We start from the raw sequence: 13,373 nt of genomic DNA, 5'->3' as shown, positions 1-13,373 counted from the left end.
ACATAAGTATGTTTTCTGTAAAATCTTGTCTTCCTCGGATTGCTGACTGTCATCACCTCAACTGGAAATATTGTGACAAGAATGGACATTCGTGCTAATTTTACCATAGAAAGATCAGAAGTGCATGATGAGGATGGATTTGCTCAATGTCCCTGTACCTTAATTATCAGTGTATTTTTCTTATTAACACAGGAGTGAGTTCGGTTGCTATAAAACTCATGTACTCATAAAACTTACTGCACGGTTATCTGGCTCAATAATAATACCCACTTCAAGAAGATCCTAATTGACAACCCATTTTGTTTTGCACAAAACATTAAGGGAGATGGATTTATACATAGCCTTGGTACTGGCTGTACCTTCCTATACAGTCCTGCTTCTCTCAGCTGTTAGTTTGGGTTTTTTTATTCCAGTTCTGCTGCAGGGTGACATCCAGCAAAGGTATGGGGTGAACATCAAATTATTTTGTGTCTTACACTGACAGAGCTGTTTGCTCTAGAGCCTGTGATTCAATGTCTCAGGTCTCCAGTTTGAAAATGTAATACTTGGAAAAAGATATTTACTGAGAACTGTTGGTTTTAAAGCCAAGTTTCAAGAATTTTACAAATACTGAACCAAACATAAAATGTAAGAATGGTGTCAGTAGGACTGTGTTAAGTCATGGGGATTCATGTTTTATTGTGCCATTACAGAGATACTTTCCACCTGGCCCTGTACAGAAAAGGGCACACCACTTGTAGAAGCTACTTTTTAACAAAACTGAGTAGGAAGAAACAGGGTCAGAAAAGTAGGCCAAGAGCAAAATGAATGCTTGGCCTATGTCATGCCTAACACTTGCTCATTTTATTGTTTTGATTGTTTTGCAGTATGGCAAAACACTCTATGATAATTACAAATGTGCAGTGAAGAAAGCTGGCTTGTCCTCCCTGTGGGCTAATCAAGGAACAGTGGAACCAGCTGCCCCTGCAGGATCCTCATCAGCAGGTACCGATGCTGTCACATCAGCTGCAGTCACATTTATTGCCCTCTTCTGTTACCATCAGTGTTGCATATAGTCTTTGTTCAGAAAACTGTCCTATTGATTCAGCAAGATAATATCTTGTTGTAGAAAGGCCAGTGGTCTGTAACAAAGCCCGGCAGCAGAGCTCTCACTTTAAAGTTAGAATTTGGAAAGATGGTTCACTGAAGATCAGTTTAAATCTGCATAACTTAATAGGGTATTTTTCTGTTGGCATCTTTATCCTCTGTCTACATTTTACAGACTGATAGTCCATGTCTTGAAGCTTTCTGTTTGCCCTTCTCTACACTGGCTGTTTTGGAATTTTTCTTTCAATTAGGAAAAAGGTTTAGTGGGATATTCAGAGATTGATCACTTCAGAAAGTGATTCTTACAGGATGAGCCACTCTCTTTCCTAGCCTTTCTCTCATTTGCATGGTAACAATGTGGGTGTTAAGAGAAGGACACACGAGTAAGAAAGGATTGGGTTATTTTCTAACCTTACTTTTCCAGTACCTGCATCATGCCGCTGTTACCAATCTTACTATGATACAAATACAACAGTGCATGATACTAGCTGTAACTTGCATGAATGTTTTTAGTTTACATGCTTAAGATATCCTTGCTTTGTTAGGAAGGGCATGCTGGCCAAGTACTTACTGTTGTCATAAGACAAAGTCAGAATCAGTGTTGGCAGTTAATATTTTGACTTCTCGTGTAGACAAGATCCTCCAGTCACCTTTCTAAGGTTTCAGTTCGCCTAGTCTTAGTACATGTGAGATACAGGGTGGTCTTCCTACTGTTCCTTGGAATCAAATCGTGTTAATGAATGGATTTCTGGGGTGGGAAGACCCAGTAACAGACTGTTTTGAGATCAGGGGATTTTCTTATGGTTAGGGGAGGAGGTTTAGTGGAGTGGGGGTGGATGGGACAGTCATGGAACATTTGTGTTCTGGTGTTGATAGCAGATGGCCAGTGGGGCTCCAGGCTGGTGCTGCAGTCTGGAGAGGATATGGGCGGGATTGAGGCCTTATAAAGACTATATAGACATCTATGTGACTTCAGCTCCTGACTAGAATCCATTAACACTGCATGTGTTCAATAGAATATACTGCTCATTTTAACTAATGGATTGCATTAAATGGTTAAGTGGCCTAGAAAGATTTTAGTACTGTATATTGTCTCTATGGAAATATCTCTGAAGGATCATTAGCCTTCTAATTGAGGCAAGTTGCGGTGATTCTGGCAGTCTTACAGTTATCATTGCTGTCCTGTATAAAACCTGGGACCCAACTACAATACTAGAACCTGAACTGCCTGACTGTGAGCAGTTGTTTGCTCACGTTTTGGAAATGGAACAAAGCATGTTTTCTTTTGTTTTCAGATGGCCCTGTAGCCATTTGTATGGACTGATTTCAGTATAGGCTAAAATCTGCTATAGAAAACTACAGTCCTGTGTGAGTTTACCAGGGGCTGTACTCTCTTAACTTCAGTGGCTGCCAAAGGAAGGCAGGTGGGACTTCTGTTCCCACATATCATGTGGCCATCAGGGATGGACACTCTGCTGCAGCCAGCATTTGTGTGTTCACGTGTACCCCAGTCTGTGAAGTCTGTGGTTCTGAAGTGTCCCAAGTGCCAGGCACATCTCAGGCAAAATATGTTGTTTCCCTCTCTTCCCTCTTTAGCATCTTTGGATGCTAAAAAAAACAGTGTATGTAGTAGTTCAGCACAATATCATCATGTTTGAAAGATTAAAGAAGTTGCTTTATTCAGATGTTCCTCATCACTACAAGGCTGAATATTTTGCATTTGGGTATCTATATTTTGCCTTCTGTTTGGACTACTTTTTTTTTCTTAAAACAAATACTAATTTACCATAAAATTTTGGAGCCATTGACTTGCAAAGATGACTTTGTATGTGATAGCATATGTGGAGGTATGTGGCAGGAGATGATATATCAAGTGTTGCTTTCAAGTCTTGCATTAACAGAAGAAATAGATGACTGTGTCCCAGCCTTCTGGTATATCATATTTGGCAAGCAGAACATTTTGCCTTGCACTAGATAGAGTAGATGTCTCTCTGCTCTCCTTCATTTAGTTAGATCTCACTATGACTGAGGGCAGCAACATCTTTGAGCAGTGTGAAGACCAGACTCTTGCTCTGCTATGGACAAAGGGAGGACAGACAGTAACTTGCTCCACTTGTGGGCACAGCCACAGAACCCAGGGATTTACATCTCCTTCCACTGAGCACTTACAGCCACAAGGTTGATTTTCTCTTTGTTAACTTTTTTTTAGTCCTTCAGCAAACACAAAACTATAGTTTGAATGATCCAAATGGTACTTTGGATTAAATGATGCTGAACAACAATGCAGGCACAGGCACAAAACATAAGGACTTCAGACCACTTCTTGTCATTCCCTTGAAGCCTAAATAGCCCTAGTAAATGAGGTACATTGCAGAGTTTGTCTTACTTCTCTGCCAGTCATGTAATTTGCAGGCATGGCAATAAAAATAATTTATTTCTTACCACAGTCATGGAACCTCTTTGCTAATCAGTAAAGTACCCTTCAAGATTAAAGTCATCACTGTTCTTAGATTTACACTGTAGACAGCTAAGGGTTCACTGGCATCTTAGAAGTACATGAGTGGAACTTTACTGGATATCAGAACTGTAAATTATAATAGAGCTAAGGCGGTCATTAAGGTAAAGCATATCCCTAGTCACCAAACCCTGTATTCTACTTTGACATGTACAGCTTCCAAAAATCCTACACTAAACTGGAGGGTTTATTTAATCCTCATCAGACCATACAGGGGCCGAGGATTTTTCATAGTTAAACTCATAAGTTTGTCCTTCGGTCTCACATTCACTTACTTCGTTTGACAGTACCAGGTTATTTATGCATATCCCTTACACACGCAGGAATGGTGGGCAGACGTTTTGCAGAGCTTTAACTTAGACGGGCTGAAGATCTGCATTAATCTGAGAAGACAGTGAAGTTCACAAATCTTCCTGACTACAGATGGGGAGAAGTTTGAGCTGTTATCTCATTTACTAAAGAAAGTGGATCAGCCCCTCCATAGGACTTCAGACCTTCAGCCCCCATGACTGAAACTGTGGCACTTTTAGTCTTCAGTCTAAATTAAAGGAAAAAAAATGCCATAAAAACAGAGAATGTGGTAATACTACAGCAAACTGCAAACTTCAAAATGCTGTTATGAAAGACAGGTATTCAAACCACAGCAGGCCAGAGGGTGGACTTTAACTATGCCAGATAGATTTCTGCTTAGCTTCCCTTCCAAAGCCAGCTTCCCATCTCTGTTCCTGCGTCAGCCTTAATGGTCCCCTTTCATAATCACTATTTACAATAGGCAGAAGAAAAAGCTCTTCATTTGTCAACACCTGTACACACTCTGATAATTTCTGTCACATCTTCTTAATTCTGCCACTTGCACTTCCTGTAGTATTGTCAGCCACAGCCATGGAGGCATGTGGACAGGTAAAGGTTTTAATGTAAGGTACTTTGTTTATTTTCATTAAGTAATTAACTGAATATGAAAAGTCACAAAATGAGCCTGAAGTAGAAAACAGATATCTGTATGCATTTTAGTGAATTATGTATAAAACCCCTATAACGAGTGGTTCCTTGTGAAAATTGTAAAGACATTTTTATAGCCTTTTTCTTAGTTGGGTGTTCCCTGATCTGGTTAATATCACAAAAATGTAACACCCTCTTCCATTTCTCTCCTCCCCTTGTCACAGGTACTGTTCAATCAAATGGACAGATTCCCCAAATTACTCGTCGTTTCAGTGCAGAATTTCCAGACACTCAGAAGAAAGTGGATACATCAGAGGCACAGGTGAGCAGTTATTAGCAGTGCACTAGTTAAATGTCACCTGTGAACCAGTTCTTCAGTTTGGTTTTTTTCACCCACTGTCTTCCCCCCTCAAAGTTCCAGTGTACTTACTACGAAAAGGATTTGGCTCCTGGGAAAAGTGGCTGGTTCCTTCTGCCCTTCCTTGTGCTTTGCACGCTGCAAACAGTGTGTATGCTGCACAGAAGCCAGGAGCCACTGGTGGGAGGTGAAGGCACAGCCATCACCACTTCTGTTCTTCAGAACAAGCAGCCATGAGTTCACGTAGCAGGAATAGGAATGTGCCTACTGGGATTATCTCAAAGTGTCTGTGCTGCCAGAACCTTGGTGCTGTGTTCTGTCTCTGCCAGAAAAAACGGTCTTGCCTTAGAAACACAAAGTATACAAGTAGTGTTTTCAGCAGGGAACACTGCACAGCTGAAGAGGAGTGTGTAAGAAAGGAGAAAGTGTGAAGAAGTAAGGGAAAACATTACATGTTTTCATTAGGCTTTAAATGCATTCCATGGTTAAGCTCCAAATTTTGTGTACTTGTACCATTTCTGGCTATAAAAATATCATAGGGTACAGTATGAGAACTTCAAAAACATCCTACAGAAAAAAGTGTGCATTTGTTTGCAGTTCATTATTCAATCTCTCCACCATGCAGGAAGTGCACAGGACAAATGAAATTCAATTCCTAGAATTTTTCTCTCACCTGCATTACATGTCCTACACTTCTTGTTTCTGTCTTTGAGTTCCTCCTTGTTTCTTTGTTCTGGACCCCACTTCCTCTGGAGTAGATCACATTTTCAGAACTCAGCCAGCGGTTTCCTCCTCTTATGTCTGACTTACTTCCATCTTTGTAGGCAAGGAGTGAGGTAGAGGAGGCATACATATTATATTCAGCTAATGCCAGAATTAGTGCTGCTGACTGCAGGGGTGCAGAGCATTTTTCTCTAGAAGAAGCAAACAAACAGGAGGAACTATTGGATCTGTGTGCAGTCACAGGGCTTCTGTCTCGTGATTACAAGAGATGTGGTGGGATAGCTCACATGACTGGAATGTTGTCATGAACAGCTACACGCTGTTTAGGAGAGACAGACCAGGAAGGCACCAGGGTGGAGTTGCCCTTTATGTGAAGCAACAGTTGGAATGTATCGAGCTCTGTCTTTGTGAGGATTATGAGCGAGTCAAGAGCTTATGGTTCGGGATATGGGCACATTAGTAAGGGTGACATTGTCGTGGGTGTGTGCTGCAAGCTGCCTGATGAAGAGGAGGAAGTAGATGAGGGTTCCTCCAGGCAACTAAAAGCAGTCTCAAAGTCACAGGCCCTGGTTGTTGTGGGGGGCTTTAACTACCCTGACATCTGCTGGAGAAGCAACACAGCGAAGCACAAACAGTCCAGGAGGTTCCTAAAAAAACACTGATGACAACTTGCTTTCATAGGTAGTGGAGGATCCCACAAGGAATGTGCTGCTCGACCTTCTGCTTACAGACAGAGAAGGCCTTGTTGGACATGTGAACGTTGGGGGCAGCCTTGACTGTGGTGACCATGAGATTGTAGAGCTCAGTACTGAACAAAGCAGTAGCAGGACAGTGAGCAAGATTACAACCATGGACTTCGGGAGAACTACCTTTAGCCTCTTTAGGGATCCTCTTGGAAGAATCCCATGGGAAAAGGCTCTGCAAGGAAGATGGGTTCAAGAGAGTTGGTCAATATTCAAGGTTCACTTCCTCCAGGCTCAAGGACAATGAATCCTAGTGAGAAAGAAATAGGGCCAAGGGGACAAGAGACCTGTGTGGATGAATAAAGGATTCCAGTCTCAAACTTCTTTACTGTGCAGTGACTGCACACTGGAACAGGTTGCCCAGAGAGGTTGTGAAGTCTCCCTTGCTGGAGATATTCAAGAACCATCTGGACACAATCCTGTGCAGTGTGCTCTAGGATGACCCTGCTTGAGCAGAGAGGTTGGACCAGAAGACCCACTGTAGTCCCTTCCAGCCTGACCTGTTCTGTGGTTCTGTGATTGGTCTCACAGTCCCTACAAGCCTCAGACCAAAGGATCGAGCTGAAGTCTTTCAGGGTGTACTGTGCTACAGTTAGAGCGCTAAGCTCACTGGATCTCAGCTGATAAAAGAGCACAGCTAGAAATGAAAGCTTTGTTTTCAGGACAGCAGACTTCTCCATGTCTACAAGAAAAAATATTTGTGTAGTAACTGTCAACAGCTACCAGTTCCTACCTAAAAAAAAAAAAAGTATTCAGATTATCGCCAAATGGGCTTTATTTATTTTCAGTGTCAACTAGCAAACACAATTTAAAAAGAAAAGCCACCTAAAATTTTGTCAAAGTTAGCATCTCCATAATGAATTGGTATCCTACATTTTATTTTTCCTAACTTGTACAATGGATTCTTTTAGTAATTTTTACTTCAAAAAAGTTGTCAAAGGGTTTGAATGTCTCATGTCCTTGGGTCACAAGTAGTCATGGATAGAACTTAGTGGCTTCAGGGACCTGTTTGTTGCATTTTGAATTCAAAAGCAGAGGCAGTGTGTGCATGTGCCTTGTCCAGCAGGCAGAAGACACCTTCTCCAGGCTTGTCAGTGGCCCTTGGCAGGTCGCCTGTGGAGAATCTTTCCCTGCTGTGCTCCCTCCCACACAGAGAGGCCCAGGCAGTACCCTGCGGGTCAGGGCACGTCACACCACGCTGCAGAGTGCCAGGGACAGTGAATCCAGGCACTTTAAATGCCCATATCTCTTCACCTTCTTCTCCATTCACTGCTGTTGTGTCTAATGAATTTGGCAGAGAATTTTGACTTCGTTAGTTTAGCTTTATCCAGAGATCCAGCCATCACATAAAAGGGGAGCTGGAGATACACAATGAGGACAAGACCCAAATTACATCTGCTTTTTATGTTCTTAAATCTTGCTCAGTATTTTGGGATGTAAAAACACAGCACAGGTTGGGGATTTTCCTTAAATTTTCAGGGAATGAACAGCAGGATGGAACATCAAGAAAGTATCTTTACTTTCTTGTTGTAGTAAACATCAGGTAAGTAAAGATACTTACTTGATGCTAGTCTTACTAACTGCAATTATTTGAAATTTTAAAAGGACTCATCTTCTGAGAACAGCACTTGAAGATGCATTATCCATACTGCCAACAGGGGGTTTCCACTGTCAAAACTCTGTGGGCAGCTCCAGAAAGAAAACAGAATACTATTTTCACTTTTCAAACAAAATATACTCTACTTTGTTTCACTGTCTACTACACTCTTCTCGTGTATTTTCACATCTTTTCACTGTTCTTAGGCAGTGGCATTAGTTTACACATTCACTGACTGTGTCTGTCCTTTTATTTTTCTGCTTATCTAAGGCTAAGTCAAATAACATCAGTGCACCTGGCACGGCACAGTCACTGCTGAGGCCACAGTCAGTCCTGATTAAGAGGAACTCACTGCAGCCTCCTCCTCCACCTGAAAGGCGATCATCTGCTATTTCTGCTTCACCAATTCTACCCCCCAAAGTGAAACGAGACAGCGGCATTTTTCTAACAGATCCAGAGAGCTTTCCAGCCCCACCACCTACACTGAAGATTGATTTTCCACCACCACCACCACCGTCTGATTTCTGTGACCCACCTCCTGATTTTGTGCCTCCACCACCACCAGTCTCCAGCAGCAGTAATGGAGACCTGCCAGTGCCCCCTCCACCTCCACCTGTCTCCAGTAAGCCACCACCACCTCCAGCAAAGAAACCTGTGCCTCTTCCTCCAAAAAGGCTAGAAAACGCAGGAGCAGATGGAGAGCCAAGGTCAGCTGGGCCACCTCCCACTGGGGCTGGAGGCAGGCAAGCAGATTTCATGTCTGACCTAATGAAAGCTCTTGAGAAGAAGAGGGGCAACAACTCCTGAACTCTGGGAGCAGGTAGACTTTAAGACATAGCTGGTTTTGTGAGGCATTATAGAAGTGCATGCTGGATCAGGCTCTTCCAGGAGGAATTCTCCTTCAGAGTTCCTTTTGGGTGTCTCAAGAAGGTGGGGTGCCCTTTGTCCCCCTCTTTGTCTCTAGAGCCTGCTCCTTCCCCCCCTACATCTCACCACCCCCTTGTTCTTGACTCCCATTCCTGCACCAGGCAAGGTAAGAATGGACTGGAGAGTCTTGCTTCACTCCACAAGGACAGCCAGGGATTCTGGAGCAGCACTCCAGAGCCAGCCAGCAAGTGAAATGCATCTTCTGTGGCTGCCTCTCTAGTGGAACTGGAGCTAAACAAAAAATACAATGTTCTCATGAGAATTTTGAGAAATGGGAAGATCCCTTTTCACAGAAGTGCCCTTAAAGGTTCTTTATCGAAAAACCCCCCGCCTATGGGGATGTTTTTTCCAATAAAAAGACTCTCTTGAAAAATATTTTAAATAGTCTGTCTTAAAAAGTAAAACCTCAGCTAGATTATTCTGAGATGCATGTCAGGGCCAGGACCATTTCCAGACAGTGTCACCCCAAATGTTACACACTTCTGTTTCTATATGTAACTCAGTCATACCTGTCAGCATTCTCAGCTGCTGCCTTGAAATCTCATTTATTTGGTTAACCTTAGACAAATAAAAATGTTTATTTTGAAATCATATGCTTCCCTTGGTAAGCAGGATTTTTCTTCTATTGGTTAACATTTGTCTTCAAACTGTACCTAGAAATAATCTGTCTTGTGAAAGACTTTGTAATTATCTTGTACCTGATAGGAATGTCTCCTACAATTTTTTCATTTGTTCTCCCCATTTAATTGTCCATTGTTCATTCAGGAAGCATTCATTGTTAGTTCTCAAATAAAAATAGCTTCTATTTTACATCTGCACAAAGTGTCACAGTTAATGAAGAGGCATTTTACTGCCAACTGGAATGACTTAAAATATTTTAAAGAATTTTTGCCTATACCTTCTAGTCTTTTTTTTTATAATGCCAGTCTTTGCCTCTTCTCATGCACACTTGATCTTCTAAGATAATATAAATAATATATTTCTGTATTTTGAATTAAAAAAAAGCATAAAAAGCAAAATGTGTTTGTCAGAATGGATTCCTAGGTCCAGAAGTGGTGGTGGAGGCAAGAGAATGACAAGCTGGTGGCACTGCCACAGCCTGTGAAAGTTTTGGGTCACCTCTAGTCTTATTTTTGGCTTAAGGTTGGTTTGTCAATACCCACATACATGCGTAACAAGCTTGGCAGAAATAAGAAGGCTGTAACCAGCACTCAGTGTTGAGGAGCCAGACCCCTGACAAGTTGAAGCAAGGCAAGGTAAAACATGCCCAGCTCCACTAGAAGGGTGTGTGGTACTTGGTCAAAGCAGAAAGTACAGGCTCTTTGACAGAGCTGCAGTGGAGGGTGGTGTTGGATACAAAAGGAACTTGGGGATGCGCCGAAGCTTTTGCAGAACTGAGATGCTTCAGCCAGGGAAGTGCCAGGTAAGTCACTAAAACAAGCTCATGTGACTTCCTGCAGCTGAATCTGTTCTCACTTGAGACAAGCTGAAGCTAAGGTATGCTTTTCCTGCAGGAATCACGCCCATCAACACAGTTACTCAGGTACAGCCATGGGACAACCACTCTGTTTCCTCCTCCCTTTCTTTGTCAGCAGTGTAAGCATTCCATATGGGGAGGGGAGATGTCTCACGACTGCTGGTAACCATCTGTTGCTCTGCAGCCCGTGGCTGAGGAGCTGGCATTGCTGGCACAACACAACAGCTTGTACAGCCCTGTTTTTACTGCTAAATAAAAGAGGAGCAGGAGGATGCAAGCTTGAGTGCTGGCCCAGTGCTTGCTCACACCACCCAAGTGGGCCTAAGCACAGTCTCAGACACAGCTCAAGGAACTGCCCAGGACAGGCACATTCCCAGAAGACAACATGGGCAAGTCTAAAGCAGTTTTCACTACCCACACGGAGATCTGCTGTGGTGCAGATGTGGCCAGTCAGGGCACCAGTTCATGGGCCAGGGGACTATTTCCTTGCCCTCTTACTTACCAATAGAGAGTCCATCCAGCTCTTACTGGTTTTCTAGCTCCCTTGTTTTTCCTGAACTAAGCAAAAAGCTCTCACGAGGAGGGTGGTGGGCTCTCACTATGCCCACCACTAACACAAATGTTACCTGGGGGTTTTTAATTGACAAGCTGGGGCATTCAAAAGGTATCTTGGCACCTTCAAACAGCCAAACTGGGAAATGATCTTGAGACCAGTGCAAGGCTTATAAGTACGAGCCTTAAGTTAAAAATACAGGGGGAAAATACTAACTAGCTAAAAGTAGGAGGGTTAAAACTAGGAGTTAAAAAAAACCAGAAAACCAAACCAGAAAAGAGGATTACTGTTTCCCAATCCCTTTCCATATATAACTGAGGTAAGTGTTATGTGGAATCATTCAAGAGCTAGGTGTCATTTTCTGACAAGGTATTAGGAGTGCACATCTTCAACACAGGTGACAACAGCTGTCTGCTATCCAGCTATTTTTAAATCAAACTAATTTTATGAAATATACACACAAAATCAAAATAAAGTGGGACATGTCCTTAGAAAAATGTTGCACAATAAGCTAATTTCTCTGATTCAAAAAAGCACTGAGACTTCAGTGCTTTTCTAGCTTTCACTCTTCTCATCAGAACGCTCAGCCTCTCGCCCTATTTCCTCCCTTCTTTTTTGTTACAGCACAATAAACTCAATTTTATACAATTTACATCTGCAATCGAAACTCTTTCACTTAATCTTACACAAAAGAAGTTGAACTTTCTTCAAAACAAAAAAGAATTAAGGCCTATAGAGAACTCCAGAAATCAAGTAAAATGCTGTGATGATTAGACCTCTCTCAACTATTTTGTGTATGTATATGGTAGCACTGAATTTCTGAAATGTAAGATTTAAACTCCATTCAAAGAACAAAGCTGCCATCTTAATGATACACAATTATTTAGCTTGATCTGGTACCAAAACATGCTGCAAAATACAAAAAGATCTTCTAATGGTGTAATTCAAAGCATTTGTAAAAATAGAAGTTAATCCTTCCACCTCTATCTAACCTATTGCCATACAAATGGTCTGTAGATGATGGCAGTATGTATACCACTAGAGCTCGCAGTATTTTAGCCTGAAAAGATGTGAAATTGCAGCATGTTATTTTTAACCTTTCTCCATACCTCAAATGGAAGCAGTCTCAGCAGCTGCCATCTCCCTTGGGCTCTTACATCACTAATCTGGAAGAAGGACCTCCTTCAAGACATCACTTTTTCATCAGTCCTTAGGCTTAGAAAGGTTAGAGTCATGTGGAAAAGCCCGTATGTGGGGGATCAGCACTGCTGTCCCTTCAAAGTTGTCCTCCAATACAGAAAGAAGATAAGAGCACGGACTGAGCACACCTGTTTGATTACCAGCCCCAGTATTGTTATTCCCCATCTGTTCTTGCATCACTGCTCTGTTCATGTAACATGAGGGAAGAAGCAGCTCCAGAAAGACAGGTGGCAGCCAAGGATTTCAGGGAATATATCATGAAACACAGTATTAATGTTTGCATTATCATAATAAACCATAATGATTAAAACCTGGAAGTGGAAAGGGACATGGTACCTTTTGTGTTTTTCATGCACTCTTTGCCAGGCACTTTGAGAGTGGAAAAGTAGAAACTTAAATGGATAGTGGCAAAACTACAGAACAGAATTATTATTTAGCAGTTATCTTTGACAGTCTCACAGGAACTGGGAAATATGCATATTCTGTTCGAGGGAAACACACAGGACAGATGAGGTATCATTAAGACTTAGGAATGCTCATGGTCTTGGGGAAAATTCTAAGGCAGTGTGATCACCTTTAACAGTCGGTACTGACTATTATGAAATCAGAATAGTTACTAAAATCAGATGATGTAAACTCATCGTAAAACTAGGGGAAAGAAAATGGAAATTTGCCTTCGCATAAATCCAGGAAAGAAGACATGACTGAGTCCATGAATGAACTCCTGGAGAAGAGAGAGAGCTGACCTACTCTCCGCAGCCACAGGAATATGTGAAACCAATTTTCAGGGCTTGCTTCATTCTCTCAGATGTTTTTTTAAGAACCTGAGAAGCCTCACAGGGAGCAGTACATGCCACTGCTTGTAAAACAGCTCCCATTTGGGCTGCTCTGGTTTTACCAGATGTAGATGGTGATGCTGGAGGCTTTCTTTACCTGTAACTATGGGTGATGCAGAGGCCCACTTGCCCCTAATAGTATTTAACATTTATAAAACACTTTGAAGAAAAATGCAGTATAAAAATGCTTTGTATTTATGCAGTTAATCCATGAGATAAAGATGTACAGGCAGCCATGTCTGGCCCCCACAACACAGAAACTTCCCAGATATTTGGTAAAACGTGAATTGGAGATCTCCCCTTTCACCTAATTGGAAACCAGGGCTCAAGCTGCAGTGCTGCTGCATTTCCCCTGCAGACACAAATACATTCTTTAAATCATCGCTTACTTGAGTGCAACCCACTTCCCCTTAGGTGGT

At 42.1% G+C, this 13,373-nt stretch overlaps 1 protein-coding gene across 1 annotated transcript in view; it reads left to right on the top strand.

Annotated features, from left to right (window-relative positions):
• The window catches only part of APBB1IP (amyloid beta precursor protein binding family B member 1 interacting protein), a 64,773-nt gene extending 55,067 nt beyond the window's left edge, over positions 1 to 9,706 (top strand). The window contains exons 12-14 of the mRNA XM_027695661.1: positions 867 to 984; positions 4,765 to 4,862; positions 8,232 to 9,706. Of these exons, the coding sequence (XP_027551462.1) occupies positions 867 to 984; positions 4,765 to 4,862; positions 8,232 to 8,768 (753 nt within the window). The 3' untranslated portion in view covers positions 8,769 to 9,706. The remainder of the gene's footprint in view (positions 1 to 866; positions 985 to 4,764; positions 4,863 to 8,231) is intronic.
• Positions 9,707 to 13,373: the final 3,667 nt, after the last annotated feature.

The sequence above is a fragment of the Neopelma chrysocephalum genome, unplaced genomic scaffold (genome assembly GCF_003984885.1).
Source record: "Neopelma chrysocephalum unplaced genomic scaffold, ASM398488v2 Primary Assembly neopelma1_102, whole genome shotgun sequence".
NCBI lineage: Eukaryota > Metazoa > Chordata > Aves > Passeriformes > Pipridae > Neopelma > Neopelma chrysocephalum.
Note: the sequence above shows the minus strand (reverse complement) of the source record. Positions and strands in the feature narration are given on the sequence as shown.